The following is a 20,095-nucleotide window of genomic DNA, read 5'->3' on the forward strand; positions in this document are numbered from 1 at the left end:
CATGTTCTCCCCATGTCTGCATGGGTTTGCTCTGGTTCCCCCACAGCTTAAAGACATGTGGTTAGGTTAACAGGCTACTCTAAATTGTCCATAGACAACTGAGAATGTGAGTGGAGTGGAGAAAACCTCCATAATAATCCGGTAGAAGGCAACAGGAAACCACTACTGTAATTCTTCCCAAGAAAACTTTGGTGGCTGAAGCTATCAGAGTGGACCTGCCATCAGGCAGAACACTAAAGAAGGAGATATATATCACCTGTCTGATACAGATTACAAAGCAGATTCATACTGTGAAAACAAATTGTAACTTGTATCTGAATTCAATATATAGGAGCATTCATTTGTGACACTGTAAACAATACACTTTATTCTGGTGTTTTGTCAGGACTGGAAAATTACTCTTGCTCCACCTGGACTTTCTGCAATTATCCTAAATGTTTTTTTGCTCTGGGCAAATTTACCTCTATTAAATGGGAAACACACATCTCTCTCTCTCTCTTTCTCTCTCTGAAGGGGATGTAAGACCCTGCAGTTCTCTTCCTTTCACTCAGTCTGTCTCTGCACATACCGGTATCACTGGTCAGGTAATGGCTGTGGATACTTGGCTGTGGGCACTAGGGTTCATGACTTGGCCAGTCTGGGTGCACTCTGTGAGACTCTTATGTACTATGCAAACCAGGCCCATCTCTGGCAGCCTCTATAGGGAAGGTGATGTAATTATTGGGGGTCTCTTTCCTGTTCATTTTAGTGCCCCTGAACCTGACCAGATGTTCACACAAAGAGTGCAGGGAGCACGTTGTCGGGGGTGAGTATAGAGTCTGATGCAACTCTCTTTCTATAAATATAAGCTTTGCTATCTTTGTTATAATTGTAATGTTTATATATCTCTCTGACTCAGGGCCGACTTGAGATCATATGGTTGGCTCCAAACCATGATCTTCACGGTGGAGGAAGTTAACCGGAACTCATCTCTGTTGCCCAACTTCACGCTGGGCTACCTGGCTGCAGATACATGCTTGGCTGAGAGCAGTACACTGAGTGCTGCGCTGGCAATGGTGACTGGGCAGGTGGAGATGGTGTCTGGAGAACAATGCACCATGGCTCCCAATGTGCCCATCATTATTGGAGATGCACGCTCTTCTGCCTCCATTGTGGTGGCTGATACCTTGGGTGTTTTTGACATTCCTATGGTAAATGGCAAATTGGCAAAGTGTGCACCATTTTCCTCTAAAGCAGATGATGTTTTGTTTCCAATTTATTTCTCTGTTTCATTTCTCCAGGTTAGCTATTTTGCTTCTTGTGCATGTCTCAGTGATCGCACCAAGTACCCCACCTTTTTCCGTACTGTTCCCAGTGATGCCTTTCAGGCTAAAGCCATGGCCCGTCTGTTGCACCTGATGGGCTGGACCTGGGTGGGTGTCATATCTGGAGATGATGCATATGGAAAAAGTGGTGTGCAGTTGCTGCTACAGGAACTGCAAGGTTTTGGCATATGCATTGACTACTTGGAGATCATTCCCAAGTCCTTTGCACCAAACAGGATAAGAAGAATTGTGGAGAGAATCCAGGGCTCTAATGCTTGGGTAGTGGTGACCTTTGCTATCAGCCCTGATATGGAGGTCCTGCTGAAGGAAGTGGTGAGACAGAATGTGTCCGATAGACAGTGGATTGCCACTGAAGCCTGGAGTACTTCCAGCCAGCATGCTGCTTTGAGTCCTGCCTCCTTGGCTGGGACTCTTGGTTTTGCTCTGAGGCAGGTTGATATCCCGGGTTTGGGCTCTTATTTGACCCAGCTGAACCTAGAGGAGTATCCAAAGGAGCAACTGGTACAAAGTGTTTGGGAGGAGTTGTTTGGATGCAAATTTGGGAAGCAAACCCAAACAGGACTTTCAAAACCCCAATGCACAAACTTAAATAAAATTAAAGAACAAGTTGAAGCCTACTTTGATATAAATTATAATGTGTACAAGGCTGTGTATGCTATTGCAAATGCTATTCAGGACATGCTTGAATGTCAGCCTGGCAAAGGACCTTTTGGGAATGGAGAATGTCCTGATACTAAGTCAATAAGACCCAAACAGGTAAAGCTACTTAATGTTAGGATATACAAAAATGTCTATACAGCAAAATGCAACCAGATTTCTGTGGGTTTAACTATTTATACTTTGTATAAAGAAGATAATTATCATGAATGTTTGTTGACAGCTTTTACACTATCTAAAGGCTGTACAGTTCACAACCCCAGTGGGTGAACAGGTCCATTTTGATGAAAATGGGGATCCAGCTGCCTCATACGACATAATTAACTGGCACGTAGGGGCTGAAGGAAAGGTAGATTTCAAGCAAGTGGGCCGTTTTGATGCAGTGAATGGACCTGAGCAGGACTTTCAACTGGATCTCGGGAAAGTGTTCTGGGGAGGTGGCTGGGGTGACATGGTAAAAATGTGGTGGTTATTTCTCTGTAATAAATGTTCATATAAAATTTAGTTTAAAAATATGAAGTTAATTTGTCACCCAGTTATTGCAGAGAATTATTTAATATTTGTACAGAGCTATTAATGTGGTTTCAGCAGGCAGAGGAACAAAATAATGAATTGTACTGAATAGCCTAGAACCAGCATATGAGATAGCTGAAGAACCTGAAGAAACAGATCACTATCAAATGATGAATATGATGCATAAATGCTGTAGTTACCTTGTCAGTGGATGCATACTTTATCTTTCACTTGAAAATGAATGACAAGGCATATAATGATATGGTGTTAAAGAAAGCAGCTCTGTCAGTTTCTCCTTTTCTGTGATGACTGTACATGCTGATATGTAACATTTGGAACATTTCCTAAAACATAATAGAGATTTCTCTGTCTGATGTTCAGGTCCCAGTGTCTGTGTGCAGTCTGAGCTGTCCTCCTGGCACCAGGAAAGCTGTGCAGAAAGGAAGGCCTGTCTGCTGCTATGACTGTGTACCATGCACATCAGGGGAAATCAGCAACACAACTGGTAATGTACAAATGACATTGAATACAGGAAATGTTTATAATCTGGTGCTAAAATGTGGATAATACTCCCTTTCTCGATATAGTAAAATTAAAAGAAGAATAACCCATAGATCGGGTTCTAAAATATGATTTTCAAACCATTATATATTTTGTATTAATTTAAAACTGTTGTACTCAATCCATTGCTCTTTCCCGAAAACACCCAAATATTTGTCCATTATGTTGCTTAGCAACCAAAGCTTACTGTTAACAGACTACATTGCATGGTGGAAGAATTGTTTATAGAAAATATTAATTCAAATAATACAAAAAAATCATTATAACATGCATCCTTTCATAGGTTATTGTTTTATTTGACCCCAGCTTAATTGCCAACTTTCAGAGTTCCAAATTGCTGACATGACATCAAGCCACAGCTATCAAAAATTAAGATAAATTAAATTAATGAATTAAAATGTTACCCATGCTAATAATGTTAGTTGATAAATTTAATGCGTGCATGTTTTTTTCTAGATGCTACAGAGTGCACCAAGTGTCCTGAGAGGTTCTGGTCCAACACTGACCGAACTGAGTGCATCCCAATGATAGTGGAGTTCCTGTCCTTTCAAGATAAAATGGGTATCATCCTATCGGTGCTTTCAGCTGCTGGAGCAGCTCTTACCATTACTGTCCTGGTTGCCTTTTTCCATCATCGAGACACACCTCTGGTCCGTGCCAACAACTCCGAACTGAGCTTCCTGCTGTTGTTATCGCTCTCTCTTTGTTTCCTGTGCGCACTGTCATTTATTGGCCGGCCAGCACCTTGGTCCTGCATGCTACGCCATACACTGTTTGGGATCAGTTTTGTGGTGTGTCTGGCGTGTGTGCTCAGTAAGACAGTGGTGGTGCTGGTAGCCTTCAGAGCAACTCTTCCGGGCTCAAATGTGATGCGGTACTTTGGTCCTGTTCAGCAAAGGGCAGGTATTTTCCTCTGTACACTGATACAGGTGGCGATCTGTGTGTTGTGGCTGGTTCTGGCACCTCCTCTGCCCACAGAAAGTGCAGGAGGTGAGCTTGGAGCACGGGTGGTACTGTTATGTGCGGTAGGCTCAGTGGCAGGTTTCTCCCTGGTTCTGGGATACATCGGACTACTGGCTGCTGTCTGCTTCCTGCTGGCCTTCTTTGCCCGGAAGCTTCCGGACAATTTCAACGAAGCCAAATTTATCACTTTTAGCATGTTGATCTTCTGTGCTGTGTGGATCGCATTTGTTCCAGCATACATCAGCTCTCCTGGAAAGTACACAGTAGCTGTGGAGGTCTTTGCCATCCTGGCCTCAAGTTATGGCCTTCTGGTGTGTATCTTTGCCCCAAAGTGTTACATCATCTTACTCAGACCAGATAAAAACACGAAAAAGAACATGATGTCCAAATAGGAACAAAAAAATGACAGATTTTCTTGCAGAATTTTGCAGGAATCATGAATTTTATTCAGATTTATAGATTATGCTACTCTGAGTTATCACATTGTTAAATGTGTCTCGAAAACTTGTGCTGAATTTATGCATTGTAATTAATGTGAATAAATAAACATGTCACACATAAGTCTGTCATTCATATATCTTCAGAGTTCTGTAGGTTACGAGGATCATTTCAGTGCTGGGTGCCTCACAGTCATTCCTGACCCAGTAGGACTAAACAATGAACCCTGTAAAGTCACCCTGAATGGTCTCATTGTTGCTCCTGGTTAGAATATCCGTGGTGGGAGATGGTGACAGAGAAGGAGTCCTACATCTCCAACTCCAGTGCACTACAGTATAAAATGAGAGAAATGCAGGATTACACATGCATGAAAATTTTACTACATCCCATTTGCACCCAATTTACACTTTATTCAGATGGTAACCCTATATCACTCTTCCATTATTTCTTCTGCTGTTTCAAATCAAGTTTACGAAGAGTGATAACATGTTTATTACTCTCATGTTCTAGAAATGTATCCATGACATATGCAGTTATATATATATTAGTGCTGTCAAATGCGATAATAACGCGTTAACGCGATCTCAATTTATCGCGATTAAAAAAAATAGTGCCGTTAACACAAATTCTAATTTGGCCCTGCGTGTCACCCGTAGTTCCTGTTGAGGCTTGTCGTGTGCTGCTTCAATAAGAGTAAGTGTGAGTGATGGAGAAAGGCATAGACATATAAACATGGACGCCGCCTTCTGCGTAGACTCATACGTCATCCTCACCGCCATATTGGATGAGGCAAAGTGGAGATTCTTCACCCGTCTCTGGTATAGTGTCTAGACAGTAGCCAAGAATAAAGATGCCTCATTCATGTGCTGCATTTAACTGTACCAACAGGTTTACCGTCCAAACGAGATCACATGGGATTACCTTTCACAGGTGAGACTGGAAAAATACTTTTCAATACTGTTCCTTCAGTCTTCAGTTTCCTAGCTCATCTCCACCGGGTAGGTGTAGAGTTATAAGCAGTGAGAATTAGATAATACAGTGCCACACTATGATGAACGTTTTTGAACGTATGATGAATGTTTTTATTTTTGTTATCTGTTTTTTTCTTCTTTTATGGCAAATACTTCTCTTCAAAATAAACTAATGAAGAGTAAAATAAAACATTTTTTATTTTCACAGTGATATGCACTTTATTTTTCATCCTTTGGTTTTCTCATCTAATATGGAAGTTATGGATGTCAGTGGCTATGACAAGACGTGTTATGCTCTGCAATTAAAAAAAAAAAAACATTGGTACAAAGCAAGCCCATTCACTTTTTTATGCTGATAAGAGAATTACAATGTTTTTTCATGTGACAAAAATGTGTGATTAAATTGTGATTAATCGCGAGTTAACTATGACAGTCGCGACATTAATGACGATTAAATATTTTAATCGCTTTACAGCACTAATATATATATATATATATATATATATATATATATATATATATATATATATATATATATAACACAGTATATATGTGTGTGTATATAAAAATTAAACTACATTATATAGTAATGTAATGTATAGTAATTTATATATATATATAAAACAGTTATTCCTTCAAATTGAGTCGTACATGAGCTGATATTCGACATGGCGTGTAGCACCAAGTTGTCTATAAGCCATGTGCGATGAGATTGAGTGGAATAACTGTTTTATTCTGTCCACATTCACTGGATTTTGAGAAACAGAGCATTTTTATTTTTATTTTTTGTAAATTCGATAAATAAAAACTTGATAGAAAACGTCTGATAAAATCATTTCTGATTAGAATGTAAACAAACCAGTGAAATGACAGGAGCAATTTGTGAAAAATGCTATAATAATAATTCTTGAAAAATAAAAAAAGATACCATACATTCTTACCAGAAAATACTTTAATTCCATCTTTTGTTGCTTTTTTGTATTTTTCAGGGTTTTCTTCTCTTCTTTAGGCTTTTTTGCTGGTTGGCAAATCAACTTAAAGGTGCATTACTGCCACCGACTGAGCTGGAGTGTGGATCAGGAGATATTGGGAAAACAAATAAACAAAAAACCAAAATGTGTATATATATATATATATCATCCATATACCAACTTTCAAGACCATACCACTCATAGTTTTCAAGTTCTTCTCCGGTAAAAAAAAAAACCCTACCCCTAAGACTAACCTGAGAGACTAAGTCTGAAATTGTTTCCATGTAAACATGAAAAATTTAAATTTCACAAAATTCTTAGTATGAAAAGGCACATCTACATCACCTTGTTAACATGTATACCAAGTTTCAAATCCGTATCATCAATAGTTTTGGATATATGCTCCGGAAATGAACATTGCTCTTCGAAACTAAGTCAAAATCTATTTTTATGTAAAATTTGAAAAATACTTTTTTTTTCAAAAATCCAAAACAGCAAAAGGCACCAGTTCACGTGTTGCTTGATATGTATACAAAGTTTCACGAAGATATCTTCAGTAGTTTTAAAGATATGGCTCGAAAATTAAAATGTGACTGGACAGACGGACAGACGGATCCCGTTTCTATTTCTAAAAATCTATGATCTTGTAGTCTTCTAGTATATGATTGAGTAATTAAAAACATGATTTTATGTACCACTCCTCCATCTGATGATTATGTAAGGTCAGTGTTTCCACCCTGAAGTTGATTGTTTCTCATTTATTTATGACAAACACATCATACATTTTATTCATTATATGATTACTGTTTTTCTGAATTGCTAAAACACTAAAACCATTGTCTGAACCAAGTTTTCAGTGAATCACTCACTCTTTTGACAACACCTTAAACAACCTTCACCTAGTGAAACAAAATTTGCAGAGCTCACTGACCCTTTTTGCAAAACTCAAAACACATTCTCATGCAATAAAACACATTTTGCACTGCGATGCACTTGTGATGCATAATGATAACCACAAGTGGAAAAACGCAAACACAAATAAAGCCACAGATGTCATAAATTAAACATGACGACTAAAAACCGATCAAATGATGTGACACAAGCAATATAAGCCAGTTCAGAGTGCACACAGGTTGTTGCAGGTTGCAGCAGGTTCATATCAACAATGGATAGAAACTATCGGAGAGGCAGAGGATGAGTGCCTGTAAGAGGTGGTATATGAGGAGGAAGAGACGAGGGCCAAGGAGGAGGAACAGTGGGCCGAGGAAGAGCAAGACAAAGAATAGTAATTTCTGATGAAGTTTGAGCTATTGCCATAGACCATGTTCTTGTGTGTGGAATGAAAATGAGGAAAGCAGGACAAAAAAGCATGGGTTTCCTCCAGGTGCTCTGGTTTCCCCCATGGTTCAAAGACATTCAGATTAGATAAAACACCCTGCCACTGGGTTTGTGCAAGACAGTGCATACTTAGTGCCGGTCCCAAGCCCAGAGAGATTAGAAGGCCCAGTGTAAGATTAGCATGAGCTAAACTGGTTATTACAGTTTTTTCTGAATGCTTAAACTCTAACGGTGATTCTTGTAGCACACTAGTAATATCTATCGCAAAACCACTCACTGAGTTCACAAAACTAAAAGCACAAATACTGCTTTGCACTGAGTTTGTAATTTTGTAATGCACACTTTGCAAAAGTGTAAGTACAATCCACTGCACAGCACACCTTTTGCAGAACTGTAAACACAACTCACTGCTTTACACTCAATTTCCAAATTTCCAACACACTCCTAGCAAAACTATACACATTTATAGCTATTATTTGCACTATTTGGCCAACTGTCTGGCCACACTGTCACATGTGAAAACAGTTTTAGATAATTAGTTCACTTTGCAATCAGCCTGAGCACTATAAATAAGCCACAGGTAAGCTATCGGTGTGGAGTATAATGAAAGGAGCAGGAAGAGTGAGAATTAGAGGAGGTCGAGGAAGAGGACGTGGAGGTGAAGGAGGAAGGAGAGTAAGAAATAGAATTACTGATGACATCAGAGCTACAATAGTGGACCATGTTATCAACCATGGAATGACCTTGAAGGAAGCTGGCCAACGGGTTCAGCCTAACTTGAGCCACTACACTGTAGCAAGCATCATAAGGGCATTTCAAAATGAGAATCGGTTAGTACAATCACTTTACACTAAGTTTTGTAGCACTGCCATACTCTAATGAGAAACACAACAAGACCATGCATGTAAAAATACTGAAATTGTTACTTTACAGAATTGCTAGACAACCAGCAGCTGGGGGCAGAGGAAGAATGTTCACTGCAGAACAGGAAACTCATATAGTCAATATGGTCATTGCAAATAATTCCATAAGACTACGAGAAATACAGCAGCGCATAATAGAGGATGACACCACCTTTCAAGACATGAACAGTGTGAGCGTTTCTGTATTGTCTCGTGTACTTGCCCACAACAAAATCAGAATGAAACAAATCTACAGAGTCCCTTTTGAAAGAAACAGTGAACATGTAAAACAACTGCGATATGTGCAGGTAAGCTATAGTATCATTGGTGCTGGATCTGGAAGTACATTCTGTAGTGCTGTGCTTGGGCCTGCTGTGCTGAATTTGTTTTGTCTTTTACAGAGAGTGATGGAGCTAGCTGCAGATGCCATGGGTCATGAGCTGATTTTTGTAGATGAGGCAGGTTTCAACCTTACTAAAATGAGGAGACGTGGCAGGAACATTATTGAACACCGTGCCATAGTCAATGTCCCAGGACAATGCGGTGGCAACATAACTCTGTGTGCAGCTATAAGTCAAAATGGTGTTGTTCACCATCATGCAACCCTGGGCCCATATAACACTGCACACATTATTACATTCCTGGACACCTTACATCACATGTTCACTAATGTTCAGAGACCAGAGCACACCAGGTATGTCATCATATTGGACAATGTTCGTTTCCATAGGGCTGCTTTGGTCTGCGAATGGTTTACAGATCACCCACGCTTCGCTCTACTCTACATCAGTGGCGACTGGTAGTCTTTCAAACAGGGGAGGCTGGTCGGTTACGATATTTCCAGATGATTTTAAAAGAAAAAACACATCAATTTTGCCCATACTCTTGCCTCTGATCTGGCTGATTGTTGGCAGAGTCACAAACTGTGAAATAACAGGTTCTTTTGGCCCATTAGCCTACTGTCCAATATACATGATGGTGGTGTGTGGAGGGGTATATTTTAACATTTTATATTTTAAAATTGTGGCATGTTGTTTAAAAATTGACCTCAGCTGTGTTTTTGTTTAAAAATGTTTTCCAAATTGTAGCTGTGTTTAATTCATATCCAGAGAAATATATATTCCAATATAATATACTCAGCATCTCATCTCATCATCTCTAGCCGCTTTATCCTTCTACAGGGTCGCAGGCAAGCTGGAGCCTATCCCAGCTGACTATGGGCGAAAGGCAGGGTACACCCTGGACAAGTCGCCAGGTCATCACAGGGCTGACACATAGACACAGACAACCATTCACACTCACATTCACACCTACGGTCAATTTAGAGTCACCAGTTAACCTAACCTGCATGTCTTTGGACTGTGGGGGAAACCGGAGCACCCGGAGGAAACCCACGGGGAGAACATGCAAACTCCACACAGAAAGGCCCTCGCCGGCCCCGGGGCTCGAACCCAGGACCTTCTTGCTGTGAGGCGACGGCGCTAACCACTACACCACCGTGCCGCCCCTATACTCAGCATAAACATTTTAAATAGATTCTATATTTTTGGTCCATCCATGACATATTACTAAAGTAGCCTATTTACTGTTGTTGATGTGGGTCACTTGCTGTTAGCCAATTCACTTTCTCGTACCAGGAGAGCTGAAAGGAACGAGTATTATTCCCTACCTTTTTCACCAAGTCAATTTGAGGCGTTGGTCTACCCTGCTCTTTAATTTTAATTTTTTCCTCGAAAGGAAGACTGGCAAATGGCTTCGCCAAAATTAAATCAGCAATGCTTGGCATCCGTGCGCAGCTTTCTTGCTAGCTGACTAGCCCCCTCAAGTTCAAGTTCAGTCACTCAAATAAACGAAATTTCTGGAACTAAGATAGCAAACTTGACAACACTATATTTACAATGAAAATATATACAAATTAAAAAAGCTGGTAGAAACCGTATGTAATGAATGAAATTGAAATGTAAGCTGATCTCTTACAATACACCACAGCACTTGCGAATCCGCATGGGACTGAACTGATGTTGCCAGATACTGCTGACGTTATCCAGCCCAAAATATGTTCAAAACCCGCCAAAATGCACTTAAAACTGCCCAATTGGGCGGGAAACCCCCCAATCTGGCAACACTGTACCACTGCCTGTCTATAGTTGAAACGAGCTGTCAATCAAAGAAAATATCCGGCCGCTTTCACCAATCACCAGTCTCCTCGCGGAAACTGCCATGTCCCTCCCATGTGAGGCTCGGAGTCCGTGGGCGGGCATTTTTGCAGTACTTGTCCAATAACTGTCTTGCATTTTGAGATTGAAAAGCGCAGAGCTCCCAAATGCCGTTGAAGTCCATTGAGGTTGGGAGTCCGTGAGACTCCGTGGGCGGGCATTTTCGCAGTATTTGTCCAATAATCGTCTTGCATTTTGAGATTGACAAGCACATAGCTCCCAATCCACTGAGGCTGGGCTGCATCGCGCTGTCACGAGGGGGAAAAACTCACGCACACATTAGGCGAACTGGGGAAAGTTATAACGGAATGATTTCGCACTGTAGTTGGGTTGAGCACATATATTTCTATGATTCTGGATCTGAAATAGCAATGTTATAAGGTCGGCTATAACATAAGCCTAGCGCAATTCATCCTACACGATGTTCGTCATTTTTAGAGGAGGCTGAGCCTCCCTCGTTGTCTTAGAGCAATTGCCTGTGCTCTACATCCCCCCATACTCTCCCTTCTTGAACCCTATCGAAGAGTTCTTCTCTGCCTGGCGCTGGAAGGTCTATGACCATCATCCCCATCAACGTATAGCCCTTTTACAGGCAATGGAGGAGGCATGTGGGGATATTGACCAGGCGTCATGTCAGGCCTGGATACGACACTCCAGGAGGTATGTTCCTTGGTGCTTTGGACTTGAAGACATTGCATGTGATGTTGACGAAATCTTGTGGCCGGACCCAGAGAGACGACACGACTGAGGTTTTTTTTTTTTCCTCTCTGTGAAATAACTGTACGTAAAAACACTTATCACTTATGTTTGTTTTGATGTGTTTACAGCAAATACAGTAAACACCTTGAATAAAAATACTTGAAAATACTTGAAATTTGGATCCCTGTGTGTTTACAGAACTATGACAAAAAGTATGACCTCAAACTGACAGACTACCTTGTGCACAAAGAAAGCAAAAGCCAGATGTGTTTTCCATTCTTACTGTCAGTGTTCAGTTGTTGCTTCGTGTGCTTATTAATGTTATGCGTTGTGTGTACTGTTATGTACAAAAAATACCATTTTGAAAAGAGTGTTAACAGTTTAGCAAAAAGTGTTTGCTTTTGCAAGTAATCTATGATGTTTTGCGAAATGGATGTAAGGTTTTGCGATTTGTGTGAAGAGTTTAGCAAAAATAGCCAAAGGTTTCAAAAATTGTGCCTAATCAATCAGAAAAAACTGTAACCTTCTGGAAATAAAGTCATATTATTTAAAATGATCTGAAGACATTGTTTGGTTTTGAGCACAGATAAAACTGTTTTGAGGCAATTGTTTGATTTTGCAAGAGATATCAGAGGTTTTGTGAATGTAGTTTGAGAATGGGGTTTTGTGTTTACAGTTCTGAGAAAAGCATGGAAGGTTTCAAATAAGCTGTTTTAGCAATTGTGAAAAACTAATGTGGCATGGCCCTGAAACAAGTTCCTGTTATCACTTACAGTATGGCCCACAGCAGCATTGATGGACACAGCAGCTATAAACAATCACTTCCCCACTAACCTCATTTTTTTTCTTTTTAAGTTAATAAGACAAAAAAAAAATGGAGGCACCTTTTGCAAAATGCTAAATAAATGTCTCCAGAGTGAAAGCTTTACCATGTCAAAGGTTACCCATATGGAAAAGAAAAGGAAGAAACTCATAAAAAAAATATAACTTTCCATCACCTTCAGTTTATGTTTCATGTATTGTGCATCATATAAGGAATATGATTTACTCCTGAAAGTGGCCACTTTTGCATTACTGTCATATATTGTTCTGATAAATACGCAAATCATACAAGTTTAATTTTGTTCAAATTTACTAAGGATCTTATATCTGGTTTCACTGTTGTATGCTTTACATACAAGTTTCAGACAAAGGACATACAAATTTTATAAGATTTATCTACATCTTTTCCATATGGGTAGACACTTTTTTCTTTGTTAATTAACCACATATTTTACAATCTGGCGGCACGGTGGTGTAGTGGTTAGCGCTGTCGCCTCACAGCAAGAAGGTCCTGGGTTCGAGCCCTGGGGCCGGCGAGGGCCTTTCTGTGTGGAGTTTGCATGTTCTCCCCGTGTCCGCGTGGGTTTCCTCTGGGTGCTCCGGTTTCCCCCACAGTCCAAAGACATGCAGGTTAGGTTAACTGGTGACTCTAAATTGACCGTAGGTGTGAATGTGAGTGTGAATGGTTGTCTGTGTCTATGTGTCAGCCCTGTGATGACCTGGCGACTTGTCCAGGGTGTACCCCGCCTTTCGCCCGTAGTCAGCTGGGATAGGCTCCAGCTTGCCTGCGACCCTGTAGAAGGATAAAGCAGCTAGAGATAATGAGATGAGATGAGATTTTACAATCTGTTTATTATTAAGTATAGATTTTGTGGCACATGCACCACACAGTATCTGGTTATTTAGCACAAAAGTCTTTTAACACAAATCCAAAGTCTTTTAGCACAAGTTCTAAAGTCTCTTTGCACAACTTTTTGTTCTTTAGCACAACACTGGATTATAAATCACAATAATCGACAAAAATACTCATCTTGATATAGGAAGGGGTTTATGATTGCTGTCTTCCAACTTCTTAAATCATGTGCATTTTTAGTGGTACCTGCAGTTTAATTGATAATTAAGTTGTTTTTTTTTTGTTTCAAGTTTAATTATTTCACTTTCTTGCATTTAGAAGTGACTGCAATTACCTAAAATGTAAATAGCTTCATAAAATAATTGAAATAGCTGTACATAATTTTCCTTTTTTTCGACCTTTTTTCTTTTATAAAAAATTTAAATAAAGAACAAACAAAAAGCTTTCTTTAAACTTTTATCAGCTTGTAAATTTCACTTGACTTTACATTCTTTACCAAATTAGTAAATTGTAAATAATAAATATGATATAATTTAAGCTTAGCACTTTAATAAAGATGAAACAAACCTGGAAGTTGGCTGTAGCGGTGTACTGTGTCAGGGCATGTGCTGTGTTAAATAATTTGTGGGGAGGATTGGTGACTAACATATGGGCTACAACAAACAGGGCAGTTTCAAAATGGTGGAGTGAGGAAATACAATTGCTCATTTTTGATCAGAATATTGGCAATTTTCATAAAAAGAATACATCAAACATCTTTAAACATGAGTAAATATTCATAATAAAGATCTTGTGCTAAAGAACTTAGAACTTGTGCTAAGAGACTTTGGATTTGTGCTAAAAGACTTTTGTGCTAAATAACCATAAACCCACCACACAAGTCCCTTGAATTAGCCATTGCTATTATGTACAGTGGTGCTTGAAAGTTTGTGATCCCTTTAGAATTTTATATATTTCTGCATAAATATGACCTAAAACATTATCAGATTTTCACGAGTCCTAAAAGTAGATAAAGAGAACCCAGTTAAACAAATGAGACAAAAATATGATACTTGGTCATTTATTTATTGAGGAAAATGATCCAATATTACATATTTGTGCAGCAATGACTGCAACTAAATGTTTCTGGTAACTGTTGATCAGTCCTGCACACCGGCTTGGAGAAATTTTAGCCCATTCCTCCGTACAGAACAGCTTTAACTCTGGGATGTTGGTGGGTTTCCTCACATGAACTGCTCACTTCAGGTCCTTCCACAACATTTCGATTGGATTAAGGTCAGGACTTTGACTTGGCCATTCCAAAACATTAACTTTATTCTTCTTTAACCATTCTTTGGTAGAACGACTTGTGTGCTTAGGGTCATTGTCTTGCTGCATGACCCACCTTCTCTTGAGATTCAGTTCATGGACAGATGTCCTGACATTTTCCTTTAGAATTTGCTGGTATAATTCAGAATTCATTGTTCCATCAATGATGGCAAGCCATCCTGGCCCAGATGCAGCAAAACAGGACCAAACCATGATACTACCACCACCATGTTTCACAGATGGGATAAGGTTCTTATGCTGGAATGCAGTGTTTTCCTTTCTCCAAACATAACACTTCTCATTTAAACCAAAAAGTTCTATTTTGGTCTCATCTGTCCACAAAACATTTTTCCAATTGCCTTCTGGCTTGTCCACATGATCTTTAGCAAACTGCAGACAAGCAGCAATGTTCTTTTTGGAGAGCAGTGGCTTTCTCCTTGCAACCTTGCCATGCACACCATTGTTGTTCAGTGTTCTCCTGATGGTGGACTCATGAACATTAACATTAACCAATGTGAGAGAGGCCTTCAGTTGCTTAGAAGTTACCCTGGGGTCCTTTGTGACCTCGCCGACTATCACATGCCTTGCTCTTGGAGTGATATTTGTTGGTCAACCACTCCTGGGGAGGGTAACAATGGTCTTGAATTTCCTCCATTTGTACACAATCTGTCTGACTGTGGATTGGTGGAGTCCAAACTCTTTAGAGATGGTTTTGTGACCTTTTCTTGCCTGATGAGCATCAACAACGCTTTTTCTGAGGTCCTCAGAAATCTCCTTTGTTCGTGCCATGATAAACTTCCACAAACATGTGTTGTGAAGATCAGACTTTGATAGAGCCCTGTTCTTTAAATAAAACAGGGTGCACACTCACACCTGATTGTCATCCCATTGATTGAAAACACCTGACTCTAATTTCACCTTCAAATTAACTGCTAATCCTAGAGGTTCACATACTTTTGCCACTCACAGATATGTAATATTGGATCATTTTCCTCAATAAATAAATGACCAAGTATAATATTTTTGTCTCATTTGTTTAACTGGGTTCTCTTTATCTACTTTTAGGACTTGTGTGAAAATCTAATGATGTTTTAGGTCATATTTATGCAGAAATATAGAAAATTCTAAAGGGTTCACAAACTTTCAAGCATCACTGTATGATTACCTACTGTATAAGATTGAATGCACTAAAATTAACCTGCAGCAAGAACTAATTTCAGACTTGCTGTTATATAAAATTAATCTACACCCTTTGATCAATAAGATTTGAAAATCCACTAATGCTGTGGTGTTTAGTCACTGAGAGTGATTGGGTGATGTAAAAGAATGGAAAGGCCCATTGGCTTTGCTGATAGCTATGCAGACATAAACATACTTCAGCTTCATACATACATTTATCACATAAGTTTATTTTACAAGCAAAGCCTCATGTCTGAGTTTTAATAGCAAACTGCATTTTGGGTTTGCTGAAATTCAGAATCATGATCCTAATTAAGCTCACATCTGGTTGGCACACACAGCCTAGTTATGGCTAGAATAAAGAAAGTAAAATCTGTCCCTGGATAGTACTTGTATCTGGACAGTTCAAAGAAGTAACAGCTGGAGAGGCAGTCAAATTCCTACAAAATATGCAACTATGATCATTTTCTTCCCCTAAAGCACAAAAACATAGGTGTTATAAATAATATCTAATGTTCAGGAAGAGAGTGAGATGCTGCTCAGCAGGGAAAGGAGCTAAAAAGTCTCTGACTGTGTCCAGCCTTGCCTTTTTTTTTTTACATATCTCCATTTTTTTTATCTGTCTCTAATTGAGTAATCTAAAAATTTTGTATATCTGTATTTTTTGAACAATTATGTTAAAAAACCAAGTGATCTATGCTGAAGTAAACACCACCTTCATTATCAAGATAATGTTAGTTAATCAGGTGACTTCGTCAAATGCTGTTGGGGTTTCACGAGCTTGCTATGTTTGTTAGCAAGCTGGTTAAACCCCAACAGTATTTGACAAAGTTACCTGGCTTGCTAGCTTTCTGTATGTTTGTTAGCAGACTCAGACTACTGGCCATCCATTGCATCCTGTGTTATCTCCAGTTGTCTTAACCATGTCTTGCCACTGGACTCAGATGATTCAGGATGAGAAAGTGAGGTTGATGTTTGTGCAACTCTCCCTCACCTCCCTAACTTTAATCTAATTCATGCGCAAGTCACAACACCGTCCCCCTCCCCACAAGTCCTGTGGCGATGGGCGAATGTTGAAGCAGCAGGTGAGGATACACTGGAAGCTGTAGATGCAGACCTACACACAGGCGGCTCAGGATATTTGTTAGCAAGCTAGCTCATGTCAATTTATATATGTGTCTAACTATGTAAGTAGCTATCTAGCAAAAATGCTCCTTAAACATTATTCTGAACATTATCTTCTAGGTTGAAGCAGCACTTTAGATCTACACTGCCTGGTCAAAAAAAAAAAACACACTAACATTTTGCCTTTAGCTTTAGTTACACAGTAAAAAATGGAGTGTCAATATTGCAGTGTAAACCTATTTTCCTCTGGATAGAGTAGTTATAACACTATGCAGAGTAAAATCGTCTAAATGGTAGTGTCAAAAGTGAGAGTTAATTCCCACTTGCACACAACGACAAAATCTACTCTGCAGGGTGATGATCATTGTTAATTTTGACACAAAATAGAGTAAAATTAACTCTAAAAATCTTACACTGGCTATAGACCCTTTTCAGTCACGTGACCTTCGTAAACGTGACCGCCATTTTGGACATGTAGTGGACTTCGGCTCGAATCAGTTTGAATGCGAGGAAGGCGACAAACGAAAAACATAAAAGAAAAAGGAGCGAGATGCAGAAAACACCTTCACTATCCAGCGACGTAGGGCATTTACAGGGCGAGCAGAGGGAGAGATATTTGCAAAAATTGAGGTTAGCAGGCTTAGAGAACGACGTTTACCTGCTTCCACCAGGATTGTTCACTGACATACGGAAGTACACGAAGCCCTCGTCTTTACCTGACTTCGGCCCACATGATCTGTATACCTATGTCGTTAAAAACCCATCGCCATACACATACACGCCAACGTCCGAGGTTCCGGAGCGCGCTCCGGCTTGCTCCAGAAGTGCTCCGGCCGAGGTTCCGGAGCGCGCTCCAGCTTGCTCCAGGAGTGCTCCGGCCGAGGTTACGGAGCGCGCTCCGGCTTGCTCCGGAGCAAGCTGGAGCACACTGCTTAATTTGAGGGCAACCTCGGCCGGAGTGTGCTCCGGAACCTCGGCCGGAGCACTCCGGGAGCAAGCCGGCGCACGCTGCTTAATTTGAGGGCAACCTCGGCCGGAGTGTGCTCCGGAACCTCGGCCGGAGCACTCCGGGAGCAAGCCGGCGCGCGCTGCTTAATTTGAGGGGAACCTCGGCCGGAGCACTCCGGGAGCAAGCCGGCGCGCGCTGCTTAATTTGAGGGAGAGCAAGCTGGAGCGCGCTCCGGAACCTCGGACGTTGGCTCCGGCAGCTATTTATACTGGATCCGGTGTAAATAGCTGCCGGATCATAATTACAGTAAACTAGTAAATACAGTAAAGGAAAAACTTGAGACTGAAAGGTTTTAACAGTCATCCAAATGACTGAACGTAAACATTGCTACAGTAACATACCAGCTACTTGTTGACATTAGCTAGTCAACAATAGCTACTACAGAAGAACAAAGAGGTTGCAATGGGTTATTTTAGCCTATTTGGTTACACACTCACCGCCACAGAATGTTAACAGCAATGTAATGCCTTTTCTGGCTAATTTTATTCGTCTTACCTCCAACAAAGTGGTCACTACACAAGCGTTGGTATGCTGAGGGCTGCCAATCTGTTAATGGCCGCTATCCATCTTCTCCGTCGGGAACCGATAAAATGATAACCCTTGCCTTGTTTGTTGATGGTTACTACATCCAGGTGCACAACAATATAGTGGCATGATGGAAGTCTTGCTGAAAGTAAAAACTTTCTTTGCTGCCGTTCCTCAATGTTGGCTGTGGTAAACTACTGGTAGTACACGTCCAAAATGGCGGCCGCGTTTGTCGTGACGTCACGTGAAAAGGGTCCATAGAGTAAATTTTACACTGATTTTGAGTGGGACCAAATGTTATCTGACAGAGAGTTAAATTCAACTCTTAAAGAGTAAAATTGACACTATGATTTTTACTGTGTACAGTGTGCATTCACAGTGCCATTATTTCAACAGCCTTATCCAATGTCACAACATTTATTTCTGTCCACATTTGCATTAATTTTTGATGCAAATCAACTGGAGTGGCCCATTCATGAATGAAAACAATTCATCATGTTCCCTGAACCACTCTTTCACAATTTGAGCCCAATGAATCCTGTCACTGTCATCCTGGAATATGCCTGTGCCATCAAGAAAGAAAAAAAAATCCATTGATGGGATGGCCTGGTCATTCTTCACATTCAAGTAGTCAGCTGACTTCATCTTACTGCCACATAACATTCCTGAGTTTATACCTGAACAATTGAAGCTGGATCATAGCACTGCCCCAGATTCTTGGACAGTGGCCACTATGTATGATTGGTTCATCACTTCATAAGCTTTCCTTCTTACCCTGATGCACCCATTGCTCATGTATAGGGTAAATCTGCACTCATCAGACAACATGACCTTTTTCCATTGCTCCAGAGTCCACTAACAAGTGGTTTTCTTATGGCCACACAACTGTTTAGTTCCAATCCTGTGAGTTCTCATTGCATTCTGCATTGGGCAATTATGTTCACTATTAAATAACTGAGAGGGTGACACGGTGGTGCTGGTGATTAGCACTGTCACATCCCAGCAAGAAGGTTCTGAGTTTGAACCTCATGGCTGACTGGGACTTTTCTGTGCAGAGTTTGCATGTTCTCCTTGTGCCTGCATGGGTTTCCTCCCACAATCCAAAGACATGTGGATTAGGTCAACTAGCTACTCTAAATTGCCCACAGGTATGAGTGTGAATGGTTACTTGTCTCAGTGTTAGCCCTGCAATTGATTGGTGACCTGCCTATAGTATACACTGCATCTTGCCCAAAGTCAGCTGGGATTGGCTCCAGCTTCCTCATGACCCCAATGGATAACTGGTATAGATACTGGATGGATGGAGAGCCATGAGTTCTACTGTCTACTTTTTTTTTCCTGATTCGACTTCACCAAATGTTGAAGTGATCTCTGATCACAGTCATCATCATAATCACCATCATGAGATCTTGTCACCCATAATAGGGCATGAGGCCTCCACCAAAGCCCTCCAATGTGCTGGATCTGAAGTCCATCTTTCTAGGTGACCCCCGGCCTATCATTTCTCCCTCATTTCCTTTTCAACTGTCCTCCTCCAAGTTTCCTTGGGCCTCCAGTCAGTCAAGATTTTTTCTGATAACTTTTCTTCCCTGAAGTTGACAGTTCACCACTATCCTTCCAGATTTTATTTATTTTTTATTTATTTATTTTTAATATTGTGTTGGACAGTTCTTAACCCAATTCCAGTAATTCCAGCAATCTCCTCAGTTATGCTCTTTGC

The 20,095-nt window shown here is 40.4% G+C and overlaps 1 protein-coding gene across 1 annotated transcript; it reads left to right on the forward strand.

Annotated features, from left to right (window-relative positions):
• Positions 1-668: 668 nt before the first annotated feature.
• On the forward strand, positions 669-4,411 carry LOC132887539 (extracellular calcium-sensing receptor-like). Its single transcript, XM_060923006.1, has 6 exons — positions 669-805; positions 899-1,190; positions 1,281-2,081; positions 2,206-2,436; positions 2,877-3,000; positions 3,513-4,411. The coding sequence occupies exons 1-6, from the start codon at positions 669-671 to the stop codon at positions 4,409-4,411; spliced, it is 2,484 nt and encodes an 827-aa protein (XP_060778989.1).
• Positions 4,412-20,095: the final 15,684 nt, after the last annotated feature.

Source organism: Neoarius graeffei, chromosome 6 (genome assembly GCF_027579695.1).
Source record: "Neoarius graeffei isolate fNeoGra1 chromosome 6, fNeoGra1.pri, whole genome shotgun sequence".
In the NCBI taxonomy this organism is placed as follows: domain Eukaryota; kingdom Metazoa; phylum Chordata; class Actinopteri; order Siluriformes; family Ariidae; genus Neoarius; species Neoarius graeffei.

Coding starts and splice junctions, on each gene's coding strand:
- LOC132887539 (XM_060923006.1), top strand. CDS start 669: ATGCAAACCAGGCCCATCTCTGGCAGCCTCTATAGGGAAGGTGATGTA. Junction 1,191..1,280: donor GTGTTTTTGACATTCCTATG/GTAAATGGCAAA, acceptor TCATTTCTCCAG/GTTAGCTATTTTGCTTCTTG. Junction 2,082..2,205: donor AGTCAATAAGACCCAAACAG/GTAAAGCTACTT, acceptor GTTTGTTGACAG/CTTTTACACTATCTAAAGGC.